The 27,862-nt window shown below is 41.1% G+C and overlaps 1 protein-coding gene across 2 annotated transcripts in view; it reads left to right on the plus strand.

Annotated features, from left to right (window-relative positions):
- The window catches only part of LOC109233103 (aspartic proteinase-like protein 2), a 14,759-nt gene extending 5,300 nt beyond the window's left edge, over positions 1-9,459 (plus strand). For both annotated transcript variants that reach the window (XM_019398865.1, XM_019398866.1), the window contains exons 7-12: positions 150-222; positions 320-526; positions 1,393-1,517; positions 1,679-1,780; positions 1,860-1,957; positions 8,886-9,459. In XM_019398865.1, coding sequence (XP_019254410.1) covers positions 150-222; positions 320-526; positions 1,393-1,517; positions 1,679-1,780; positions 1,860-1,957; positions 8,886-9,060 — 780 coding nt within the window. In that variant the 3' untranslated portion in view covers positions 9,061-9,459. The remainder of the gene's footprint in view (positions 1-149; positions 223-319; positions 527-1,392; positions 1,518-1,678; positions 1,781-1,859; positions 1,958-8,885) is intronic.

The raw sequence follows: 27,862 nt of genomic DNA on the forward strand, positions 1-27,862 counted from the left end.
CCTTTGACGTAATGAATTTATAAACCCCCCCCTACCCCCCCCCCCAAACCTCTTCTGGTTTTGGTCTTCTAATGATTCCACTTTCTTTTGAATGTTTTTGTATTGACTGATTTCCCCCATTTCGTCACTCGATGTTCTGTGATATGAAGCATTCAAAGGAGCGTGGTGCTTATTGTCTGGGGATTTTTCAGAATGGGAAGGATGCAACTACTCTTCTTGGAGGTATTTCTTTTTTAAAATCTGTTAGCATTGTGGAAGGACTATTTTCCAAGCTATTCCTGGTTGTACGTGTTGTCACATGCATGCTTTAACTGCACAGGGATTATTGTCCGCAACACACTTGTCACTTATGATCGTGAGCATGAAACGATCGGTTTCTGGAAAACCAACTGTTCCGAATTATGGGGCAGACTTAATTCATCTCCTCCACCTCCAACATTGCCCTCTGGCTTGGATAACACAAACTCCACAGGAAGTATGGCCCCTACACTGGTTCCTAGTGGATCTCCTGGGTATAATGCACCTGGTATAGTATACTATCTTTAACCATCCTTTAAGATGCCCGTCAATCGTAGCTTTTGTTTTTCTACTGGGTATAATGCACCTGGTATAGTATACTACCATCTTTAACCATCCTTTAAGATGCCCGTCAATCGTAGCTTTTGTTTTTCTACTAGGGAGTTCTTGATCTTTTTTTCTAAAAATTAATCCATTTGAAGCCTTATTACGTTTCCCCTCCATTTTAATCCATTTTGGTTTCTGGTTTTTTTTGTGAAAATGTTGAATCAACTTTGAATCACAACATTTTGGTTGTAGCTCTAGTGCTGTTGTACATGTTAGCTCTGTAATTTTCTGTTGTTGACCAATGTCAGCATATATGTTGACATTTGACCATGAGTTTGCATATTCTTTCACCGAGATAATTGTCTTGTGATCTAGCATCCAACTTACTGAGAACCACCTTCAGGCATAAGAAATATTATAATGTCATGACGTTGTTAACATTATTGAACTGGAAAACAGCTCTGGTTAAAGCGGGACTTCTTGAGGGGACTAACGATTTCAAGGAATATCAATTGCCACCAATCGGACATGTATCAACCTTTTTGCCAACCATTTAAATTCCTGGACTAGCTGATATTGACGAATTCCCTTCACTAGGTGATATCTGCACTAGGATCTTGATCAAATTCTTGATTATTTATGAGACAGGTGTCTCTTTTGACTTCTTTTGTAATGTGAAGTTTATGAAATGACATGATAGTTTTGAAAATTAGGCACTTACTCTGTTAATTACAGCTTTTCTCTCGTGTTAAAGCATCTAGTGCCTATATATTGGCAATTATAGTTTGTTGTTTCCATTGCGTATTCATCATATATCTCAATTTGCAGGGGAAATTAAAGTTGGATTCATTACATTTTATATGTCATTGAGTGTGAATTACTCGGACTTGAAGCCTCGCATTACAGAGCTTACCCATCTCATTGCCCAAGAGTTGGACGTTAACATCTCACAGGTACTTTGGTTTTAGAACGATAATTTTGGCCAAACCCAAATTTGTCTGATTATATCTCATCTTAAGCTGAACGCTTCAGTTTTGTTCATGTTACTTAACTGCTCTTGTGTTTTAACTTATCCTATGTGATGCTGCTCTACATATTGTGAGATACCTTGCAGGTTCACTTAATGAACTTCTCAACGAAAGGAAATGATTCCCTTGTTAAATGGGCTATCTTTCCAGCAGGATCTGCAAATTATATGTCAAATGCTGCTGCAACGGTGATTCTGACTTCCACAATCTTTGCAGATTATTGCTTGACATGAACAAGTTTTGTTTATTCATCATATCTGTTTGCAGGAAATAATACATCGGTTGGCTGAAACTCGTGTTCGTCTCCCTGATACATTTGGCAGTTACAGAATATTTGAATGGGGCATTGAACACCTGCCAAAAAGGTATACTAGCAGTCTCCATTCTTATATTTTGATTAATTTCAATACTTATCCTCATCCTTGCTGGTCTTTCATTACTTCAACATCCCTTTTCCTAGTTAGTGTTGTCTCCTTCTCCAGGACACAGAGAGTAATAGAGAGTAACCGGTGAAATCTCCTTGTCAGATAGTACAATTTCTTAAAATTGTTGGTTCTAACTAGTTTTGCGTGCTCAGAAGCTTAGGTATCTATTGGTCATATCTAAATTCCTATCTTTTGTTATCCATGACGAATAAGAAAGAGTAGGAAAGATAAGCGGCCCCATCATTTGGGCTGGGATGAGAGGCATGTTGAGGTTGGCAGTTTGCTTGAGCAGATTGGAAGCTGTTCCATAAGCCCATCAAATATTTTCATTTGTATGTTTATGACCTCACTCTGAATGCTTCTAAAATAGGTAGAATATAGTAATGCTCATACGATCATTTTATTGTTTGAGCAACTTTTTAATATGTAAAAGAAACCACGTGTTGGGAATTCTCTCCGACTTGGGATAGGATCCCGGAATTTCTCTCTCTTCAAAACATGTGGCGGGGAGAATTTTTTCCGATAACTTATCAAGCGTACTTTGGTTCTCATAGAAGACAAGATCTCCCTCTCAGGTGAAAACTCTTTCAAATTAGTTGACTCCGGTGATAGGTGGTTTCTTTTAATTGAAAGAAGTAGAAGGTTTTCCTGCAAATTCAAGATAGACGAGGAAAACCTCCGGTGGGTCTGTGATGCTCTCAAACAAGCATCAAAAGGAACATAGACTTTTATAAACGATGGGGGAGGAAGATGCAAACATATGTATAAACAGTCTGTCTAAACTATAACATTTATGGTCGATTCACTCGAATTGAAGCCTGACTGGGAGATAGGAATCCAAAGTTATCATCCCGGAGCCAGATTACAACTGGGGATTGAGAGATGTAGCTGCAAGTTTTACATTTTCTTGACAAACTTACTACAAGCTGATTCAAAATGACCAATATCACATAGACGAGATTATATGCTGATGCGGCTATGATTCAAAAGGACCAATATCACATAGACGAGATTATATGCTGATACGGCTATGATTCAAAAGGACCAATATCACATAGACGAGATTATATGCTGATACAGCTATGATTTCTCACTGGACGGAGATGGTGGATCACCCAACTTCGATAGTTGATAATGTGTTGAACGTCAGCTCACGGACCGACAACGGTGTTCAACAGTTCCTCTCGAGATGTCTAGTTGGTATATTTGGTGATCCGTTCAACCGTACCCCATACCCAACTGATACAAAAATGTTTTTTTGAACGAGTGGAAGAGAGGCGGAAGATTTGTGCTGGAGTGAATGTCAATCCTTCTCTCACACCATGCTTGTTCGAACTAGCATCGAGACAAGAAGCTGTTAGGGTCAATGTAGGAAACTGGTTCTGGAATGGTGGGCGACTAGTATTAGAGCGGTGGTCTTAGGTGACAGTCACTAAACTTACTATCAAAGCTTTTGGCACATGCATGATTTCAACGACCATCATGGTGGATTCGTAGGAATAGATGTATATGGGGAATACTAGAGCCATTTTCTTTTTGCAAGAATTTGTATTAGCAGATCGGATACCAAATGCCCAAAAAGGTTTGAGCTTGAAGTAGAACATTGGAAGTATGAAATCTCAATAATAAAAGATGTCATTGCCATGCCGAAACCAATTGAAGCTTCGACAGTCGCTGTAGGAGAAATGGAAAAAGATTTTGTTGGCTAGTACAAGGGCGAGAGTCCATCGGGGTAATCAACACAAGCAACGTCCAATCGTTGTAGTGGGAGGATAGGCCAGGTCTACCTTTAATTTCAAATTTTGCAGAGTCCACACCCAAAATGATACACACCTGACCTGCTTCGCTTAATGGGAGTTATAAGGGCCACATCTTATTGGACCTTATTGCAGATAATGCCTATTATACTGAAGGCCCAACTCGGAAGGCTTGCAGAAAGAACAAAAGGCCCAAAAAGCCCGCCTCTTTAAGTATGGAAAGCTAGAGGATATAAGCCTGTTCTTGCTCTAAATAAGCAAGTCTCTAATGCTTCGTCCGCAATCACCATCAATCAAGTTGTGGTCTCGCAACAACTTCCCAACAATTACACTACACCACTTCATCCTAGCGACCATGTGCACTCCAACACTGATAATGAAGCTGATGGTGAAGCAGGAGCCTTCAGGGACAATCTCAAAAATCTTTCTATACACTTGAAGTCAGTGTTGGGGAAAGCGCTGGCTTCATCACTTTAAGCGTGAAGGGAGGAGGGGGTTGGGCGCTTCAAAGGGCTAAGGCGAAGCACGGTGGAAGAAGCGACTGTTTCTATCCAAGCAGCGTGAATCAATTAAAACGTGTAGCGATAAAAGCGTTCGCTTCTTTTTATTTTTATTTTTTAAGTCGGCTTTTAAACTTGGATAAAATGAAATGGTCGCTACTTCTTAGGGCAAATATTTCATACTTATTTTGTTGCTTGGTCAAAGGGTTCGTTTCTTTCTTTCTTCTTCACTACCTCAAAAACAGATCAGTGAACTGAGCCGAAGTGGCGCTGCGCCAGGTGGCCTACGCTTCTGATAAGCCGGCCACCATCTATATGCAAGCCCTATCATCTGGAAAGTGGTAAGGTCGACCCCGCTCAACTCCAAAATGCCAATAGTGCGCAGGATACGGTGACACTGGTCTAGAAAACCCTGTGCATCGTCAGAAGCTGCGCCACTGAAAGTAGGAGGAAAATATTTCTTGAACCTCTCTAACCTCTTCTGATCCTCCTGTGATCCTCCTGTGACGCCACTGGAATGAGCTCAGACCGATCCACATTCACGGGCTGCACTGGCATAGCACCCGGAGCCTAATCGACATGAGGCCACTCCCTTGGAGTATGGGCGACATGAGTCCGCTGATCCGCAATATAATTTAGTTTAAAATAAAACAATAATGATTGTAGATGTTATCTAGCTAACCTAGTAAAACATAAAATTATACTACTCAGAAGTCCTTGGATACCTTATTGAGTTATCCACATATTATGTTTAAATTTCAGCTTTAAAAAAGCGTGAATGCCACCTTCTTAATTAAGATTAAGAGTCAAAGCAAATAATTATCAATCAAATAATGAATACTGGGCTTCGATAAATGAAAAGATATGTCCATGTTCCTGATGAAGGCCAACCAAATTTAAGTTATCTTTGGATTTCAACTAAATTAAGTCATTGCGACATGCATAACGTGTTTAGATTGGAAGAAGACCTAAATTATAATTTTGAAATTTTGTAAGAAATATAGAGTGGACGGGACGTATCTCCAGTTTTATTACCCTGTGAATTTACACCTTATTAGAACTTAAGAAAAATTAAAGTGCCACGAGACACAAAAAAATGAAACATACCATAAAACCACACAAAAGTAACCAAACTCCACAACCTTTTCTGATAAGAAGCAAAAAATCGAGGCTAAACGGACAAAGTAACAGAAATTAACAAATGAATTGGAAATTGAAGAAAACATCAAGTACACAAAGTGCCACATAATCACACAAAATTAGCAAAACCCACGAAACATTTTTCTGAATATTAACACTTTCAATGCAAAACCTATTGTTTTTTTTTGTCAATTTTATGTTCAGAAATAGGTTTTGCATTTTCTTTTTCTTCTCAAAAAATGCAAAACCTATATCTGAACCAGTGTTTTGGAGAGCGAGAAGCGGAAAAAAGCAAGGAGGCCTCGCTTCACCGAAGCGAGAAGCGCGAAGCGAAGCGTGCGCTTTTTTCATGTGAAGCGCAATTTAACACATAAATAAAAAAAATTAAATAGGCATAGATAAATGGCCAAGAACTCAATAAAAATAACATATTAAGCAAATGTTTCAATTCTTAAATCAAGAAGTAAATAATAGATACTAAAACTAGATACGCCCAAGCTGGATCTCTTTTTTGGTTTGATGCCATTGAATAATAAGATTGAATTTACTACAATCAACAACCAAAAAAAAAAAAAAAAAAAACCAACAAAACAGTTAAGAGTCGAACCAGAAACAGGGAAAGAACAAAAACAGAGCAATAAAAACTGAAAAAATAGTGTAGTCGAACAGAAGAACAGAGCACAAAATAAGGGCAGAAGAACAGAGCATAAATTAGGGCAGAAGAACAAAGCAATAAAAATTGAAAAAAATAGAAAGAAGAAGAGAAAAAGCAGTCGAACTCGAACAGTGAACTGAAGAAAATCAGAAGAGGAAGAGAAGAGAAGAAGAGAAGAAACTTACCCGTCGTCGCTTGCAGCAGAGTGTTTGCGTAAGTGTATTTGCGAAGTTTTTTTTTAAAACCCTAGCAGATGCCTTACCCTCGCTTAAGCGCGCTTTTTTGCGCTTTTTCCATCGCCTCGCTTCTCGCTTTTTAGGGTAAAGCGAGCGCTTTTTGATGTGAGTCGCCTTTGAAGGCAGAAAAACGCTATGCCGTCACCTCGCGTCGCTTCTGCGCTTTAAGTGAGAAGCGCACGCTTTTTATAACAGTGATCTGAACATAAAATTGAACCAAAAATAAAAAAAATTAACGTGAAGAAACATGCATTGAGAGCAGAAAGTACCACATAACAGCACAAAATTAAAGAAAACCCAAAAAAAATCTTAAAAAAAAGAAGCATATTTCAAGGATAAATAACAAAAAATTGGAACTTGAAGAAAACAAGAAACAATGTTAGTAGAAGCCATCGCTTTGTTGCTTAAAGCGATAAAGTTTTGTGAAGCAACAAGTTATCGCTTCAGGGGTGAAGCCATGCGCTTCAGAGAAGTGCGCTTCAAACAATGAGGCTGGTTTGATCCAAACATGAAGTGTTTGGTTCTTAAATCTCAACTTTATGGTGTTGGATTAATGTCACTATTTTATTAGATGTTGAAATCAGATTAATTGCAATATGATTCTTGTAGTACCAAATTCATATTAATTTGGTATTTTCTTAATTTTCGTAAGTTGGGTTTTCATTTCGAAGAAGCACGCTCTTCACTTCTCGTTTTTTGCTTCATTCCCATGTACCTTGTTTTTTTTTTTTTTTGCGCTTTCCAATTGGAAAACACTGCAACGAAAGCCACCAAATTCGATTTGAAAAAGTACATGTTGAGGGCATGACTTGTTGTTTGGAGTTCTCTCTCTCTCTCTCTCTTTTTTTTTTTTTTGTGATGTCACTTTCTTGTCCAATTCTTCATGCTAACTGTTGCTTGAGTTGCTATTCTAAAGATTTCTGTTAATCCGGAGAAGTCACCAAATTCGATTTGAAAAAGTACATGTTGAGGGCATGACTTGTTGTTTGGAGTTCCCTCTCTTTTTCTTTTTTCTTGTATTTGATGTCACTTTATTGTCCATTTCTTCATTTTGTATTGATAAATACTCATCTCATAAAATGAGTACATGTTAACTACTGTGCATTGCTATTTTAAAGATTTCTGTTAATGCGGAGAAGACATATTCTTCGCTGCTTGGCTACTTGACCTTCTATTTGTCTCCAGTATGTTGACGAGAACTAGAGTTTCCTATGTGTTGAGCAGGTACTGGAGTTCTTCAGCAAGTTGTCTTTATCTCTTTATCTGTAGTACCTGGAAGGACATGAATTCGTGTAATTAATTGACAGAACATCCGTCTAGTATTTTTAGGCCTCATTTGTTTTTATTAGGATTAAGACGTCTGAATCTGAATACACTTCTGAATATTAATGTGTAATAAGATTAAAACTCCTGAATCTGAATTCACATATGAATATTAAGATGTTATATTAAGATCTGAATACTGAATAATTATGACTGTTTGTTTTCTCTATACATCTGAATGTATAAATTTTTTTTTTTATTTAAATATTAATAAATATAAATTCAATCCAATAATACTAATTAATTTAGTAGTTTATTAGTAAAATATTTTAAAAATTATATGGTGGTTGGTGGTGGTGATGGCTAAAGGTTGTGGTTGTGGGTGCCGACTGGGTAGTAGCTGGTGTTGGTGTTGGTTGATGGTAGTGATTATGGGTAGTAGATGGTGGATAATAGAAGTAGTTAACAGTGGTGATTGATGGTGGTGGTGACTGATAACTGCGATGGGTGATATATAGTAGGTGGATGACAGTGGTGATCGATGGTTGTTGTGATAATAGTGATTGGTGGTGATAGTTGTAAATGATGGCTAGTGGTGGTGACAACTAACATTCATGCTTGACAGCGATGGTGGATGTGGCTGGGGGTGGTGGTTAGTGGCGAAAGTGAAGGAGTTATGGTGAAATGTCATTTTTTTACATAAATTCTTGAATGTGTAACATCTTAATGATATTAAGACTATGTTATAGATCTTAATCACTAAGATCTATTCAGACCCATTAAGTGGTTGTAAAATTTAAAAAACAGATTTAATGGTTAAGATCTTAATAATTAAAATTCATATCTAAAAAATAAATGTACTTAATGACTGAGATCTGAATTACTAAGATTCAGACCTCCATTAAGTGCAAACAAATGAGGTCTTACTGTCCCCCACGGTGCTGCAATGGAACATCAGCATCATGTTGACAGAATAATAAAGGCTAAGTAGAAGATAGTAAATAAGCTATGGCTAAGATTTCAGTGTCACTTCTTTCCTCATCTGTGGTATTCCTATATGGGAACTTGACATGCACCCTTTTGTTCTTTAAAGCATCTCTTACATAAACTGCAACTTATTTTATTCTTTGATAAAAAGGGGAAATCATTTAGCACAGGTGCTCACAATTGCTTGTTATTTTGACTGAAAGAAAGATAGCGCTAGAAGCCTAGAAGGGTCAAATCTTTGCTATCCTGTGCCCACAACTCATTCCACTTTAAAGATTGATTCATGTGATATAAGGTCTTCTTTACCGTTGTTTTGTTGCAATGATATAGGACTGGATGGCAGCAAAGTTACTTGATCGTTGTCATAGCATTTTCAGTTGTGTTGATACTTGGATTATCAGCTTTGTTAGGATTGTTGATATGGAGGCGGAGGCAAGGATCGCCTCTTCCATATGAACGTGTTGAGACCGTCGTGCGCGAACAAGAACTCCAACCACTAACGTGAAACAAGTCATGCTATCCTGAATGATACATGTCTGAAACGCATGCGGAGACATTTTTGAAGCGGAAGTACTGATATATTTAGCTTACTTTCAGGTTGATATAACTTTTTCCAAAGTAAAAGGAATTATAGCCAGTAACAGATATGTCAGTGTCAAATCAACATTACACTGGAGAGAAGAGTACGAAAGGTCTGCTCCCGATTTTCTGTAATGTTACATTCATATGTGAATATTGTAAAATATCTTGTAATGAATAGGTTACTGATCCTGATTCTCTCTCTCTCTCTCTCTCTCTCCTGTGTGGTGGTAGGGGGAGGGGGGTGCTGAGGAGGTGGAGGTTTTGCGTGGTTTGGAAGGTTTGTTTTGCACTTTTATGAAGCTGAGAGTGAGTATAAAGTTAATGGACATCTCTGTTCTTCACTTCCATGTTATTAAACTCGGGGATACAACAAAACTTACACTTGCATGGAATTAGGGCACTGCTGTCAGCTAAATTTATTATCTGATTCTGTCGCTATTCATCTGGATCAAATTTTCATGTGGTGGCATTTGCATTAGTTCACATCTATTGGGATTTGCATTTATTGTGGAAATGCCATTTCTACTATTAGTCACTTCTTTATCTTCTTTAAAAGGCAGAAGGATTTTGAATAAGAAAAGAGGAAGACAGAGCCATTACCCGTCCCTCCCCCACGGCCCCACCCAGTCTGGGAGATCTTTTTCTCGATAGGGGCATGTAGCATAGAAGCCATCCTTGTAGTTTTTTCGTGAAAGATGTGATGGGGCGGACTGGAAACGTTGTTGTACAAAAAAATTGAACTGGTCCCCACTTATTGCTTAAAGATCTTTAGGATGGAAGACAGGAAGAGAGCTGCCGCCTCTAATGTTCTTTTCAATTTCATAGTGGTTTTTTTTTTTTGTTGTTGTGAAAATGACTCTAGTTCCAGATAGATCCATTGCTATAAGCTCTAGCCGATGTCTCTGACTACGGAATTAGTGGCTTATTTTTTATTTGAAATTGTAGCTACTATCCAGTGGTCAATCCCAATATTCTTATACCTCTTGGGTTATTGACTAATCTTCACAGGAGATTTAAAAGCAATTTTTTTGCCAGCTTTAAACATTCTTTTATGGCAGATGTGATTTGGTCAGACTAGGGGGTAGCAAACGGGCAATTGGGTCGGATATATGGACGGGTGCAAAATGGATAATGTAAAAACGGATAAAATATTCAACCTGGTCCATATTTAATAGAAATAGAAAATGGATTAACCGGCAAATAATATGGTTATCCATATTATTCATGGCTTCTTGAATATGATCACTTTTTGGAGAATTCTTAGTCCCAAACTTGAGGGACCTCTAATTTGAGTCTTTACAAATATAAAAGTTAAATATATTGGTTATCCATTTTAACCCATTTTAAAAAAGTTCATTATCCAACATATTTTTTAGTGGATAATATGGATGGATAACTGTTTTTGTTATCCATTTTGCCACCATTAGGTCAGGCTTGTATACCTGGTCTGCGTTAAGAGCAATTAGCAAGTTTTTAGGACGTTTAATAGATGTAGCCAACGACATGATTGTGTTACTTCGTTTCTTTGTGATTTTAAGCTAGGGCTTCTCTGGGTCCTATGCATCTTCATGGAGCAATATCGTTTGGTTCAAAGTGATTGTCACAGACTTAATCAAATTCTCAACCTCCAGCGCAAGATGCTTATGGGGGAGTGGAATGTTATTGGCAGTAGTTAGAAGAATTTGAAGTAGCTATATTTAAAAAGTAGCCCACGTTTTGCATTAGCACTTTAGTCAGAGTCTAGTCTCTAGGCACTCGTTGTAATAATGGAAAAGGTTCAAAATTGTCCTTAAACTATTGATTATAGAGCAAATATGCTCTCCATTTAATTTTGGTACCAAATATATCCTTACCGTTAAATTACTGGACCACTTATACCCCTAAAAACAAACAGAGCTCCAGCTCAAATTTGACACATTAAAAAAATTATGTTTATGTTTACGTGGAAGTCCAGCTCGGATGAAATATTTGACATTTCAAAGTGAAGTGTTAAGGGCTAGACCGAGCAGGGGCTAAGCATTCCATACCTACTACACTACCTCCATCGTTGCCGCTACACCACCGTCCCAAAACACACAGCTACCATCTCCTTAATAAACCCATAAATAGAGAACACAATAGAGACCACACACACTCCACCGTATTGAAGGATGAACAACACATTAAAACCATTACAAGCAGATCCGTTCCATTCTCCTAATCAGGACCGCCAGGGCTGCTGGTGATAATATTTTTGGCAAAGGCCAGAAGAACTTGGATATGGAGAGAGATAAAATCGATGATGGTAGAGAGAGAATTTGTGCGATGGTCAAGGTATGGAAGTCGATGGCGCCGATGGTTATGTTTGGTGACAACATTGCAGAGAAGAGGGAGTGCGATGGCCAACTCGAGTGGCGAGTGGTCAAGCGGATTTTAATTTGGTGCGTCGTTATCAATTTTCCACTCGATAATTAAGTGATTCATGGTGAAGTTCACATAAGAGCCTATCCCCCTAAACGACAGGTTTGGTTTTAAAAAGACCCCCGATTTTGTTATCAAAATGTTGCAGTTCCTCTGCTGTGCAACATGCAACAAGAAGTAGGAAACTTTTTGCGTTCTTGTTTGGATTGTTAGTACACTTCTTGTTGATTTCTGTATTTCTCATATGAAATACTTGGTTTATAATTTTTATTATGGAGCTACAGTACTTGGTTATCACTGTGTTCGAAAAGTTGTCATTCGTAGTGATCTCTTGTAAACAATAGACTTTACTGTTTTATGTTTATGATATTTGAGACCAAAAAAAGATGAGCTTATCCCCAAGAATGACTATGAATTTAATGGACTTGCAATCTATACAATATCTTTTTACTGAATGATTTTCTTGTTTTGAAGGTTCTATGTCCATAAGATGATTTCCCCATTGGAAGTATTAGGCAGAAGATAAAGAGTTACTTTCACGTTGTGGGTGTTTGAAAGTTGAGTGGAAGGTGGAGTCAAAAAAAAAAAAAAAATTAATGTTGTAAATCTGAGCTGGAGCTTAGTTAGTTTTTAGGGGTATAAGTGATCCAATATTTAACGGTAAGTATATTTTTGGTACCAAAATCTAACAAAGGACATAATTGCTCTATATCCAATAGTTTAGGGGCAATTGTGGCCCTTTTCCGGTAATAAAACCCTCATGCCTAGCTAGAAGATTGATGTCAGCTTGCAACTTTTTAAGTTGTTTCATGATCCTTCTGGCACGCAACATATGGAGAATATTGGAGAAATCTGCTTTCTCTCTCATATTTTCGTTTCTTTCCTTTCGCAATTTCTCTATTCCCTTTTTTGCTTCCTTCTTCCTCTACCTCTAGCTTTCTTCTTCTAGCGTTTTGTTCAATCCTACAATTGCTTGTTGCTTATATACCAATCGCAAAATTAGCGCCTTAGGTATAGATAATATGGAGAAGGGTGAAGCATATATGTCTAGCTTGACTTCAAACATAATGGAGAATGAAACTAATATCAATTCTATGGATTGAAAGGAGAAAATGCTTGCTTTTTATATTCTTCTTCTCTCACTTTTTCTTTGTATCTTGGCTCAAGATATTTGCATTATTTCAAATGTTTGGTTAAATACTCAATATTTAAAGAAGTTTCAGAGAACAAGAGAAAGACTTAATTTTAGGAGGGTAGTTTTGTTAATCCTAGAACATAATATCTGCCAATCCCTTCCATAGTTTAGAGTGAGCAAAGTGCAGCTCATGTTCTCTATCTTTTGGACAGACTGAGAAAAGAAAGTGTGCCTCGTGAATTAGGACATAAGGAGTGTATACACATATTCGTTTGACATGATTATCCAAGCTCTTGATTGATTTACGTTTCTTCCCAATTTTAGAAAGAGAACGACTAATAAGACATGAAGGAGACAAACGGAGGAAGACCATGTGAAGTGACGTCTCGCAAGCAGCTCAAGCTTAGGCCACAACCTAAATGCAGTTCGGATCTCATGTCTTTCTTCAGTCAAGTGTGATTACACACCCTACCTTCTTATTCCCTTACTCCAAAGTGTAGTTCCATTATTTGGCTTATAAATGGGTTTAGATCTATGACTCTGGTAGTTTTAAAATTTTCGTATTATTTTTAAGTGATGTCACTGTATAGGATGAAAACTGGTCTCCGAAGATAAATGAATTAGGAAGCAACACGTGTCAATCAACAGTGATTCAACCAACCATGTTCACACCAGATACACACTTGTGGCTGGATAAGATGCAATTCAAGATACGGCCGTTGCAGAAACGTTACAGAAGATCCAAAGATTCCTCCCGCCTTTATTAGTCTTTATTGTCCTCTATTACCTTTTTATTACCTTTTATTGTAGCATTAATATTTGTAATCAATGGGGCATAATTGGTTGGTCAAACATCCCATAACTCTAGTATAAATAGAGGCTTTCATTCTATTGTAAATCATAAAGAAATACTGTTAGCAAAAATTAGTATTCTTTCTCTCAAGCTTTTTTTTTATAAGGGTTATCTACTTGATCCCGGTGAGAATATTCTAAAGCCCATACTTGTATTTTCTTCAATTATTCTTATTTTAATCACTTTGTTCTTCATTACTTTATTTTATCGGATCAATTCCACGTGTCTATAAACTACGATACAAATTCAGCTGTACCGTTTTTCCGGTAAACAGTTTGGCGCCCACCGCGGGGCATAGACAATTGTGGTGTTATTTTGATCTGTTCATCTTATACTAACGTGTTGTAGAGGTTTTTTCTGTTTTAAGCATATTACCATTATGGAACACAATGATATCAACAACTCGTTCAATGTTGAACAAACTGCAACAATGAGCCCATGGATAATCTCCATGATGGAAATCAACATGATGGTTCAACTAGTAAAACCCGTCTTGATAGGAATGAGTCAACTCCTACCTGGTTAGAAAGAGAGATTCGACATGAGAGGAGTCCTACCCCTGATGATATGGATGGTGAGCCGGTGGCTGTTACCCTGAAAATGTTGAGAGCACAACAAGGAAAAATTATGGACCATCTCTCAAGACAAGATCGGATAATGACTAAGCTTCAACAAGCAATAGCGAAGGCTTCAAATAATTCAAATAGTGGAGTTCGAGTCCCTCCCAACATCCATATAAATCAAACGGCACCAAGAATCGTTAACACCATTACCGGGGGGAAACTCAGAAGAAACAATGTTTACCGTGAAAATGGTAATAGCAATTAAATTTGATATTGTGAGGTTCTTAAAATACGCAATCTATTTTTATGCTAGTTGTTAAGCAGTTGATGCTATGTGAAAGATTTAGAAGCGAGATAAGAGCTTAAAAACAGATATTAGCCAAACCGAATCACTGTCGATCGGGCCTCGAGATTGCTTATTCGGGGCCTCGAGGTCGAGTCGGATGCTCGGCTGGGAGCTATCGAGGATAGTCGATGGGCGACCAATAGTTGTAATAAGATCAATGACGGCTCTTTATAACTAATAATAAGCAATAAATGAAGAACAATAAATAGAACACAATGAATGTAAGCAATAAATGAAGTAATGAACTCAAGAGAATATGTTAAAGAGCAGAGAAAATATTTTTGTGTATTTAGTATTGAGCATTAGATGATTACAAAATGACAAGGATCCCCTTTATATATGAAGACGAATCCCAACATAGTACAAAAATGCATTAATTACAAAGATATGGGGCAGGTATAGCCATCTAATGCCCTGGTACGGGTCAGGGCTAGACCTCTAGGCTTTGTCAGCCTCAGTCGTGCGTCTAGGGAACTTTCCACTTTTTTATCATAGCTTTCGACTTGCACCGTCTCGAGGTTGAGCATCGATGGCCCTTCAGGGTAAATCTCGATCGTAGTCCCGAGCCTTTAATGAGCTTTGCTTACGAGGTGTTATAATGGCCGAAAATCGGACCCTCCAATTTTACCGCATACAGATAGTCCCCGCGTTTCTTAATAGTGGAACGATAAGAAACGCTTTTGATATTCATCTCTTCGAACTTTTCTGCGATGATGTCATACTTATGACGTAAGCCTTCATGATAACCGAGGCGTCCTGTCGGTTCATTTTTTCAGTGTCATTCAATGTACTGCCGATTCTGATTCTCTAGAGTGACAATATCGTCGTCGATTCAGTTCCCAAAAAACGCATTGATTGCGCCTGCTATACGTCTTTCAAGGGTATTAATGGGTCCGCCGGTTACGCTGCCACACACTATAAAAGGGAACCTCCTGGAACCATTTCCTCATTCAAGTGTTTTCCAATATCCTTCCACCTCTTCCTTCTCTTCATCCTCATCCATTGATATCTCTCATGTTTGAGGCCCGCGGCCTCAAGGTTACATAGTGGCGTTCTCGCCAGTTAGGCCACGACCCCTTTCTTGGGCTTTCCCTTGCCGTTGTTGTTGTCGTTGTCTCGAGATGATGGAATAGGGATACTAATTTTTTCCCACTCAGGAAGATATTCAGATTCTACATCGCTGCTCAGGAGAGCGTTCGGACTTTACTCCGCTGCTCAACTTTCTACTCCGGCCTGGTGTGGCACTTCATCTCCTTTTCCTTCCTCGTCCTTTGAGACGCTGTTGGCAGGGGGATCAAGATCAAGCTTCCGGAGATGTGATTCCTGAGGGGGCGGTGGTCGAACATAATGCCGCCAAGAATATACCCCCGAGAACAGCTTAGACTCTTGGCTTTCATTGTATGTATTTTCTTTTTCTTCTTTGTTTCCGTGTAAGGACCCTTCGTGGGCTTTTGTAATCATATGTAAGGACCCTTCGTGAGCTTTTGTAATCAAGTGTTTATGAATACAAAGATGTTCCTTCAATTTGTTTCTGATGTATGCTATATTTCCCTTTAACTACGCTTGTGAAGAATCTGAGTGCATGACCCTACCGATTGGTGCAAATATTGAGCCTGGGAGCGAGTGTTTCTTTTGACTTTTGATTGATTAACACGGCTCCCCACAGAACCCTCTGTCGTTCCTTGGACCGAGCTCGGATTGGACTGATAAACTCAGGTCGCTGGGACCCTGACTTCGAGTTAAATGAGAGTAGGGCTTCGAATCCTTAGACCGAGACCTAGACTTTGGACCCGGTGGTAATCTTCGAAGGGAGATTTTGCTCGGAAGTCCGAGGATAGAGACTGCCTTTAGGCTTTCGAGAGCAGTCCCCTAGTGGGGGTTTGCTCAAACCCGGGCCACCTGGAAACTTGTTTTGAACTCAGTGTAGATAGCTTTAAGGCGTTGTAGATAGATCCCGAATGGGGGTTTACCCGGGTTTATATGGTACCCCGAGGCCAAACCCATATGAGTAGAGTTTAAGCACTTATTTTCTTCTTTGAGAGAAGCCCTCGAGATCGAATACCGTCTCGGGACTTGTAATGACATTGATGGCTTTTTGGAGCCAATCTTCCTCTTGGTGGAGGTCCTCGAGATCGGGTACCATCTCGGGACTTATAATGATATTAATGGTTTCTTGGAGCCTAACTTCTTTTTGATGGAGGTCCTCGAGGTCGGGTACCACCTCGGGACTTGCAATGATGCCAATGGCTTCTTGGAGCCTAACTTCCTTTTGATGGAGGTCCACGAGGTCGGGTACCACCTCGGGACTTTCAATGGTACCAATGGCTTCTTGGAGCCTAACTTCTTTTTGATGGAGGTCCTCGAGGTCGGGTACCACGTCGGGACTTGGTTGACGTGGGGTTTTCGACCTTGAAGCATCGTATGGCGATGTCGAGTGTAGGATACGGTTACGAAATGACCGAGGCGATTCCGCCGGCGTATCTTTCCAAAGCGATAAAAGCCTTAGCCAATATTTCTAGTCGGCCTTTGGGGCAGGCAGGTGGTCGCCGCTTTTCCCTTATATAGGGTTGTGCTTGATTTTTGTCGGAAATACCGGGTCACCTTGGCGCAGATTCATTCGTCATTTTGGCGGATAGTATTGATGATGAGGTTCTTTGCGGAGAAGGCAGGGCTTGAATTCACGTTCAGTCATCTTATCAGACTGTACCGACCTTTTCGCCATCGAGGTCTGTTAATCTTACGATGCCGGTCGGCCACGCCTTTCGTTGTTGATGATAAAGAAGACGGAGATCAAAAGTGGATAAGTCGATTCGTCCGAGTATGGACTGTTGATATTATCCCCGTGGAGTTTATGCCATTCCCTGAGGAATGGAATCATACCCGTAAGTTGTACACTCGCGCCTTCGCAGTTTTTTAATTATCGCGAAGGAGTGTTCCGTAAATGTGCCTTCTTTCCCTCTTGTGCAGCAATTTCATGGACGTCGTGCGAGGTCCCTGATCTGCCAAATTGGGCTCGGGAGTTGGCGGCCCACTCGACCTGCGATGAGCGTAAGTGGCGAGCTTTGTCTAGGGGCAGATGGGAGGCAAAGCATCATGGTATGCGCCGTGCGATTTGTTCCCTTCCCTTTTTTCAGTTGGAAAAACACTTTCTCTTTCTGCGTACTAACCCTGTTATTGTAGGCATCGGGGAGCCTTCTGAGGCGAGGTTGTGCCCCTTTGGAGAGGGAGAAGGGTTGCTAGCTTCTGGGCTAAAGAATGATAACAATAAGCAAGAGATACCTTTGCAGGGCGACGGTGCTCAAAGCAAGGTGAACCTGGACCGGGGCCCGAAGTGGAAGTACTGACTGAGCCTGCCATGGTCGTGATTTCAGGCTTTGGAAAGGTGGTTTCTCCTCCGCTGTCGTCCTCTTTTTCCATCGGAGGTACTTCGAGGGATACTCGAAACCCAGGATCTTATGCGTTGAGCGATTGTGCCCCGACCGGATTCGACTCTTTCGGAGCTGAGGGAGCCAGGCTAGCAGATGTGCGCTAGACCTTCGAAGAATCTCGGCGGCTTCACTCTGCGGTGAGTTTTGGCTCAGGCCTTTCGAGTTTCGTGCATTCCCTTCCTTATTGAGTTTTCCTTTGCAGGCTTTTGACAAGCTTATGTCCGAGCTGCTTCGCCGTGAGGCCAGGCTGCGGAAAGCTTTGGACGAGGAGAAATACCTTAGACTCCTTTGTGATGAAAGGGAAGTCTAGCTAGCACGCTTACGGTATGAGGCGAGTCGGAGCTTGAATTACAAGAGCTATCTGAAGGGGCAGGTAGTTTTTGTTCCGAGCGAGTGTGTGTTCTTTTTTCTAGATCTTGAGGATAATGTTTCGTTTATTTCAGTTGCAGAAAAAGACGGAGGACCTGGAGCGCCTTTGGAACAAAGTTGGCCGAGCCAAGCGTGAGTATGACGAGTTAAAGGCTCAGGCAGACGCTCAGGCTTCGGCGGAGAAGGGTGCTCTAGGCAAAGCCTCTGCCTTTGGGGTTCAACTTCACTTAGCTCGTGAAAATAGCTTGGTTCGAACAGATATGATTACGAAGCTCGAGTCTGAGCTTTTGAAGATAAAGGCCGAGGTTGTGGATGCCCGGGCTGAAGCTGTAATGAGCCGAACTAAAGCCGACCAGAAAGTGGCGATCTATTTGAAGGATGCTGCCGATGCTCAAGCTGAGCTGAGAGGGATTCTCGACCGCGAGGGCAGGAGCAAGGAATATACTCGATGTAAATCTCGAAGGGAAACCCTCGAAGAGATCCATGCTATGGGCTTTGACCTCTCGGAAGAGGTGAAGCGGGCGAGGGCGGACGAGCGTGGTGCTTGGTTACTTCTGTCCGACGCCAAGGATAGCGAAGATGAGGCCGACGGGCCATAGTCCCCAGGGGGGGCGTAGATTTTACTTTCTGGTTTTGTATATAGCATTTTTAAAGCACGTTTGTAAATGGAGCTTGTGTTTTTTCGCATGTACGCATAAAGAGGAAACCTCGCGGTTTTGTTTCTTCTACATTTCTTTTTGCCTTGATTTTGGCCAGGTGAACTGGTCTTTGAGTTGAGAGGACTCCTTAGATTCGTGGTACGGCCCTAGGGCTCATTAGGCTGGCCCGTAGGCTCTTACGCGCTTGGTCGATGCAACCTTTTAGTATAAGCCAGCGACGACAGCTCTTACGCTTTTGCTCTTAGGCAGATTTAGTTAACTATTTTAGGTTCGGTCTCCGAATCGGGTTTCGACTCGAGCTCATTCGACCCTTAAGTTTTTGAATTTAAAGCTGGCCCTTAGGCTCTTACGCATTGGGTCTGTATGACCTTTTGTATGGGCTGGCAACAATGGCTCTTACGCCTTAGGTCGATGCAACCTTTTATGTGCGGGATGGCGACAGTGGCTCTTACGCCTTGGGTCGATGCGACCTTTTATGAGTGGGCTGGTGACAGTGGCTCTTACGCCTTGGGTCGATGCGACCTTTTATTTAGGCTTTATTTTTCCCTTGATAAGGATTTTTTGAAATAGTGTTTGCCTGACCCTTCAACGGTTTAATAAAAAACCTCGATTGCGAGTCGTTATGTGGCGATGATCGAGCACCTCGGGAGGTTTAACTTGGAGGCTGAGTATCTCGAAGATGATGTTTAGGAGATGACATGGTCGAAGCTCTTTTGCCTATGTCAAGGGTAGCCTATTTAACCGGTTCTTTTCGAAGTAGATTCGAAGTAATTGAAGGCCTGTGATTTTGTAGCGACGGTCAGGCGTCCCCGAGTCGCGTTAGCTTGGTTGGTACAGCCTAGTGACCGTAGTCGTTTGTGTATGGCCGGAGCCATTTTTAGTCCCGAGTGAAGTAGTTTCGGCGTCTATATCGAGGGTATGCCTTTTAGGGGTCTTACAAGTTCGATATATAGCCTTAACTTTGAGATTGGGTTTATGCCTTTAGTAAGTTCTTACAAGTTTTACATGCCTTTGAGGTCTTACAGTTTGGATACTTGGTACAAGTATGGTTCATGCCTTGCTTGAGGTCTTATAGATATTGTCACTTGGTACAAGTGTGGTTCACGCCTTGGTTGAGGTCTTACAAATATCGTCGTTGCCTTATGTAGGTCTTACGAGACCGGGGCTGCCCATTTGGGGTCTTATGGCCTCGGATTTTTTATAAGTCGATGGAGATGGCGATTGACAGCAGTCCCCGAGTTGTCGAGGATTTCTCAGCTCGGGAGCCATCGCGATGGAGATGGCGATTGACGGCAGTCCCCGAGTTATCGATGATTTCTCAGCTCGGGAGCCATCACTTGCAAACTTGGTATTGCCTCATTGAGGGCTTACGATCCGGAGTTTCCGACCCGGGGTCATGTGGACTTGAGTTTTCGTCGCCAGTCCCCGAGTATTCGGGACATTTTTGGCTCTGGAGCTGTTTTGTGATCTCAGTGTTGCCTCATTGAGGGCTTATGAGTTAGGAGCTTCGACCCGGGGGTCGTATTGTTTTGAGTTGTCGACGCCAGTCCCCGAGTGTTCGGGACGTTTTTGACAGAGCCATTTTTGCGAAAATACCGAGTCTCTTATGAAGAGCGAAATGCTTTGAAATAAAGTATTCTTCGATTACTTGGTACAAGTATACATGTTTTTGCTGTCAGGAGCCTGGTTATTCTATACAGACACGGTCCGTTTGACCGTTTGGCCCGGTACATCATTTTCCTACCGAGACCCCATTCGGCGTATCTTGGCTTCTCCGAGTAGGCGACCTTCCGGGGGGGAAGCCCCCCAGTATTCGAGATTGATTGCAAAAGAAGCCTTGAATACTTTGTTGAGTCTTCCTTAGGTAGCATATGGGTGTTGCCTCGTTAAAAACCTTGCTGGTAAAACCCTTTTTGGGACAAAAAACCCGATCGAAAGAAAAGAGTGTGACGCATGCTTTTAAAACCTAAGGTCGTCGAGTTGGAGAGTGCTTTGGCCTTTTCGATCGAATACCTGCACTCAGGTCAGTGTAGAATGTAATTAAAAGAGAAAGGAGACGGTCATACCTTAGCGTAGAATGTGCCGGCGATGTTTCGATCGTTTGTCATGAGGACGCGGTACGGTCCTTTGCTTCGTTTGGTTCGGACTTAGCTGAGGGTGTAGCTTGCTATCGCTATTTTACTGTTTGATAATCCTTTGGCTCCTTCGAGGGTGGAGGCACTAGTGTCGCTGTTACATCGTGTACTGCGAACATTTCCCTTGCCGCATACTGTTCCCCGTAGACGGCTTTAATCCCCTCTTTTGTCGGGAATTTCATCATTTGATGGAGGGTGGACGGTACCGCTCTCATGCAGTGTATCCATGGCCTTCTGAGCAAGGCGTTGTACCTCATGTCTCCCTCGATGACATGGAATTTGGCATTTTGGGTAGTGCCGGCCACGTTGACTGGGAGGGTGATTTCCCCTTTCGTTGTTTCGCTCTCCATGTTGAATCCGTTGAGGACTCGAGAGGCGGGTACGATTTGGTCAAGCAGTCCGAGCTGCTCTATCACCCTCGACCTGATAATATTGGCCGAGCTACCTGGATCCACAAGTACACATATAATTTGAAATGTATTTACAAGGAAAGAGATTACTAGTGCGTCGTTGTGAGGTTGAGACAAGGTCTCGATGTCCTCGTTGCTGAATGTGAGGGCATCCTCGGGTATGTAGCCCCGAGTTCGCTTTTCTCTGGTGATTGATATTTTTGTTCTTCTCATCATGGGCTCCTGTGGGGCATCGATGCCTCCCAATATCATATGGATGACATGTTGTGGCTCATTCGTTTCGTTCTTCTTGGCCCCCTCTCTTTCCCGGAACCGATTTTGGCCCGGTCGCTTAGGAATTCTCGAAGGTGACCTTTACTTAGTAGTCTGGCTACTTCTTTTCGGAGCTGGTGGCAATCCTCGGTCCTTTGGCCGTGCGTGTTGTGAAATTCACACACTAAGTTATGATTCCTTTGCGAAGGATCTGATTGTACAGGCCTGGGCCACCTGGCGTCTCTGATTTTACTAATGGCGAACACGATGTCTGATACGTCGACGTTGAAGTTGTATTCTAACAAGAGAGGTGCCTCCGTTGGCCCTGTGTGCCTATCGAATCCGGCTCTGTTGACGAGTCCCCGAGGATTTTGTCCTCGATCCATCTTTCGATCATTGCGGGGTATGTTGCGCCTCGGGGCGTTTCTCCTGTCTTCGGTGTATGGCTGGTACCTTTCTTTGTTTGGCCTTGGCTCCTTCGCCAAAAGCCTGCTTGGGTATACCGAGCCCGAGGGGGCTCCTAATTGGTCGTCCTCGACCCTGATTTTTGACTGGTATCGGTTGTGAACGTCCGACCAGGTCACGGCGGGATATTCAATCAGATTTTGTTTCAACTGCTTCGAAGCCACCGAGCTTCGTTCATTCAAACCTTGAGTGAAGGCCTGCACTGCCCAGTCGTCGGAGACTGGTGGTAGTTCCATTCGTTCCATTTGAAAGCGCGATACGAACTCTCGCAATATCTCATTCTCCATCTGCTTAATTTTGAAGATGTCGGATTTCCTTGTTGCTACTTTGATGGCACCAGCATGTGCCTTAATGAAAGAATCCGCCAGCATGGCAAAAGAATCTATCGAGTTTGGGGCCAGGTTGTGATACCACATCATTGCCCCTTTAGAAAGCGTTTCCCCGAACTTCTTCAGCAGGACGGACTCGATCTCATCGTCCCTCAGGTCGTTGCCTTTTACCGCACAGGTGTAAGCAGTAACGTGCTCATTGGGGTTCGGGTTCCGTTGTACTTCGGTAGGTCTGGCATTCTGAACTTCTTCGGAATGGGTTTCGGAGCCGCTTCCTGTGGGAACGGCTTTTGCACGAACTTCTTTGAATCCACACCTTTTAGGATCGGGGGTGCTCCCGAAATCTGGTCGACCCTGGAATTGTAGGTCTCGGCCTTTTTATCGTTAGCCTCTATCTTCTTCTCGCCCAATTCGATCCTCCTCGTGAGGTCCTCGAGCATCTTTACGATGGCGGGGTCGGCTGCCGACCCATTGTTGCTTGATCTCTCTGGTACCTGCTCGGCTGGGGGAGCCGTCCCCGGTGCTACCATGCTAGGAGTTTTCTGGTGATTTTGCAGCTGAGCAATAGCCAACTGTTGTGCCTGCAACATTTCAAAAATAACGTGAAGGCTAACCTCCCGTTATTCCCGAGTTGGGATTTTCTGGGATTCTTGTTGGTCGCCTCGTTGTATGCTCCTGTTGGTGTGGGAGCTTATTTCGACGTGTTGAGCGTCGCGTGAAACCGCGTCCACGGGAATCAATTCCGGTGCGTTCTCAGGGTTTCGTGGTGGTACACCAACACCTGGGACGTCAACACCGTTTTCTCCATGGTCTTCAAGGTTGATGTTTTCACGTACTTTTACCGAGTTAGACATTTCGACCTGAAATTAAAGATCTTGGACAAGAAAAAGTGTGAAAGATAACTTGCGTTACGTGGTCAAACCAGCAAGAAAATAATCACTGTTATTTTTAGCCCCACGGTGGGCGCCAAACAGTTTATCGTGAAAATGGTAATAACAATTAAATTTGATATTGTGAGGTTCTAAAAATATGTGATCTATTTTTATGCTAGTTGTTAAGCAGTTGATAATGTGTGAAAGATTTAAAAGCGAGATAAGAGCTTAAAAACGAGATATTAGCCAAATCGAATCACTGTCGATCGGGCCTCGAGATTGCTTATTCGGGGCCTCGATGTCGAGTCGGATGCTCGGCTGGAAGCTTTTCTTACGAGGCGTTATAATGGCCAAAAATCGGACCCTCCGATTTTACCGCATACAAACAACAATCAAGCAGGTGGTGCCGGTAGTGGATCTTAAAATGAAAATAACTCAGATTCTTTCAAAGCCGAACTCATGTGGTTTATAAGGGATATATATGCTCGAATGGATCAAAATGCTAAAGAATTTCACGCTCGGATAGATTAGATTCTGGGAGCACCTCCGGTCCTAAAGGGTCCAGATTTAAAGAAGTATATACAGTTGCAATTCGAATCCAGTGCGACTCCTGAGTTGATTCCAATGAGATTCAAAATGCTGGATATTCCAAGATATGATGGAACATCGGATCCACAGGAACACATCGCAACTTACATCACAGCTGTGAAAGGAAATGATTTGGCTCTGCATGCGATCGAATCAACTTCATTGAAGAAATTTGGCGAAACCCTAACAAAAGGGGCTTTAATATAATATTCATTTTTACCTGAACACTAAATTAATTCTTTTGAAATAATTGTAGATTCTTTCGTTAAAGTTCACGCTGAAGCGAGAAAATTACAAGTTAGGAAAGCAGATATTTTCAGAATCATTCAAGGAGACTCGGAGTTGTTGCGATAGTTCGTGATACGGTTCCAAAGAAAATGCATGTTGTTGCCGGCAGTACTTGATGAATGGGCAGCAGAAGCATTTACTAAGGGTCTCAATCCCTCAAACTCCGATGCCTCAAGGAAGTTTAAGGAGAGTTTGTTACAATTGTAAGTAATAACTTGGGCAGATGTTCATAGGTACGAGTCAAAGATTCGCGTAAAAGATGATCAGGTAATTAAATCAATATCTTATACGGTGCAGAATCAAGGTCAATTGAACTTTGATCGGAGGCATTCCAGACATCGATTTGAACCATACCTGTCAGGATCACGAACTGACATGAGGTTGGGGCGTACTCGAAGCGAGTCGCCAGAAAGTAACTTCGATGAAAGACAATAATGTCTACGAATGTTGGGGACTATTGCATCAGAGCAGCAAATACTGCGACAATAAGTGCCGGAAACATTTGAATATGGTTCCGGAACAATTCGTATAGGATATCGGAGATAGCCCGAACTGGCTTCGGAATACAGAAAGGAACTAGGGACTGCCAGATCAGCCCGGGGAAAAAAGAAATGGTAGAAATCAGAATCAAGAACCGGCTAGATCCAATAAATGTCAGCCCGATCTAAATTTTCTTGCAATGAACTTTTGTTCATTTCTTGTAAACTGTCGTATATAAAAAGTTGTATATGATAATAGGTGAATTTGACTATAATCACGCCTTAAATAATCACCTTCTTGTGTAGTTTTTAATGCTAAAAGTGATGACAAAATGCTCTTATTAGTGATTTTCATGATTTGCAGGTGATATATATATAAAGAAGGCTAAGGAGCAGTTTTGGAGTCAAAAGTGATGAAAAAGAGGCCAACTGTGAAATTTCCCAAGTGACGCGTGCAAAAAAACAGGCCGAAGATTCAGAGAACTGGGCCCACCGCGGTTCCACCGCGACCGCGGCAGAACCGCGGTGGGAAGCAGCTGCTGAAGATTGGAGATTCCGCGAGGGTGTTTGGCCACGGTTCTACTGCGACCGCGGCAGAACCGCGGCAGGCCCAGTAAACTTCAGGGATCAAAGTGTCAATTACGGGATTTTTAGACCTAAACCCTATTTAAAACATTAGACTTCGCCCAAGAGAGGCATGTATTGATTTTTTAGGTTTCTTAGCAAGGAAAATCATTGTGAGAAAATACTCTAAACATCTTTCTTCTTTTCTTTTGATTTTATGATGAATTCAAGCTTAGTTTATTCTCCCATATCTATGAGTAGCTAAATTCCTTGTCTAAGGCTTTGATGGAACCTATTGGGTGATGAACTTCTTGTTTATGTGAATAATCTTTATTTGTTCAACTTCGTGTTCGTTGTAGTTAATTGACAGGATCCTCAATTAGCTGTGCCTATTTAGTGTGCATAACTTGGAAAAGAGTGCATATTTAGGGTATTGTTGAACAACACCACTCCTAGATTATTAGAGGAATCTATAATTGCGGGTTTAAAGGCGGGATTAGGAATAATGAAGCCTTGGGTGCAATCTAAATTGAATTGTGCTAAATAAAGCAAGCTAGTGTATCTCGGGAGAGTGCAATGGTAGATTACTGTAATTACTTGGGAGAGATTTGCGGTAAGATTAGCGTTCATGATTGATAGAGAGGTGTGGGTAAATTTGTATGAGCATAAACAGAAGGAATTCCATCAATAGGGGAAATCATTGCCTTAGCTTTTTCTCATAATTGTTTACAACCCTTTTAATTTAGCTACAGCCATTTAGTTACTTGCAAGCTAGTTATTAAAGAACACTCAACTGAGAATTTGAATATTTGGGAAGCCGGTTCTGAAGACTTAGTGGGTCTGAAGATAGCGGTTGATAGGTTAACTCTCTGTGGATTCGACCCTGGGCGTAATACTCGGGTTATATTTGCAACGTCCGCAGAGTCCTTTTTATAAGGCATAGTTGGGCGTGATCAGTATACACTTGTGTATGGTCAAGGAATGGAATGAAGCAAAAATTACACTTTCTAAAAACATTCTCGTATATGTTTGAATGAACAAAATCATTCTTAATATTTGCTCATGATTAGAAGCAAAAAAAAATTACAAATCAGAATATTTGTGCCCGGATGAAGATGAGACGTCCTATTCATAAGCACCGTAAATATAAGGACCCTCTCTTATGAAGTCATTCAATCAAATAGCTAAAGGTCAGATGTCTTGTTTTTCGATCATAAAGTTAACCGGAAACATTAAATTCCCGGACCTAATCAAAACAAGAAGTACAAAATTTTTGGTCATTGACATCCCCGGTCTCAAAGGCTGGGAGTTTAGAAAAGTTTTTGGGTGCAACTAAAAACCCAATAGTGAAAAACTCAAAAGTTTTGGGTGAATATTAAAAACCCGAGATCAAGTTTTCTGTGATGGAGGTACTCCTTTAATGCCAATCGATCATCAACGGAAGAATAATAAGTGATGGAGTTGTCATTTGAATCCCTAAGTTCTGCACTCTTTTTTTCTTCGCCCGTTTTTTGTCCCGATTGGGTTTTTCCAACATGGTTTTTAATGAGGTAGTAACGAGGGTGGAAAACTTCCACTTCCCGGTCATATCATAGTGAGTAACCAAAAAGCGGGGGGATAATCTGAATACGGTGAAAATCGGCCTCAGAAGATGAGTGAATTAGGAAGCAACATGTGCCAATCAGCAATCATTCAACCATGTTTACACCAGATACAAACTTGTGGTCGGATAAGATGCAATTCATGATATGACCGTTGCAAAAATGTTATAGAAGATCCAAAGACTCCTCCTGTCTTTATTAGGCTTTATTTCCCTTTATTACCTTTTTATTACCTTTTATTTTAGCATTAATATTGGTAACCAATGGGGCATAATTGGTATGTCAAGTACCCCATAGCTCTAGTATAAATAGGGGCTTTCATTTTAATGTAAATCATAAAGAAATATTGATAGAAATAATTAGTATTCTTTATCTCAAGCTTTTTTTATAAGGTTTATATACTTGATCGCGGTGAGAACATTCTAAAGCCCATACTTGTATTTTCTTCAATTATTCTTATTTTAATCACTTTGTTCTTCATTACTTTATTTTACCGGATCAGTTTAATTCAGGATCTATAAACCTGTATGGGTGAAATTGGTTGATAACAAGTGGCTAAATGGCTAGATGACATGTGGAATCGAAGATAGACATAAGTTGAGTCGGCAAATAATCGGCACCGGGTACAAAGTGCGTAACTGGTACAAGATTGATCACGAAGGAAGCACAACCGATGGTAAAGATTCAAAGGCTTGACATCAGATATCATTTAATGAGCAGTCGTTACAGAATATCTACATTCAAAGCCATCTGTTATGCACCCATTAATGTCGTTTTTATTCTCATTCAAGAGGAGCTTGATTTTAGGATCTTGTCTCCTTAAGGATAGCTATAAATATCAGGATTGACAACCCTTGTAGGGCATGAAAAATTCTGCATACAAAAGCTTTATTCTACTATTTTACGCTCAATCTAAACAGTTATTATTGCTTTATCACTGCTTTTACTTTTGCTCCCAGAAAGACCGAGCTCAGAGTCATGCTTGCTAT

The sequence above is a fragment of the Nicotiana attenuata genome, chromosome 10, assembly GCF_001879085.1.
Source record: "Nicotiana attenuata strain UT chromosome 10, NIATTr2, whole genome shotgun sequence".
In the NCBI taxonomy this organism is placed as follows: Eukaryota; Viridiplantae; Streptophyta; class Magnoliopsida; order Solanales; family Solanaceae; genus Nicotiana; species Nicotiana attenuata.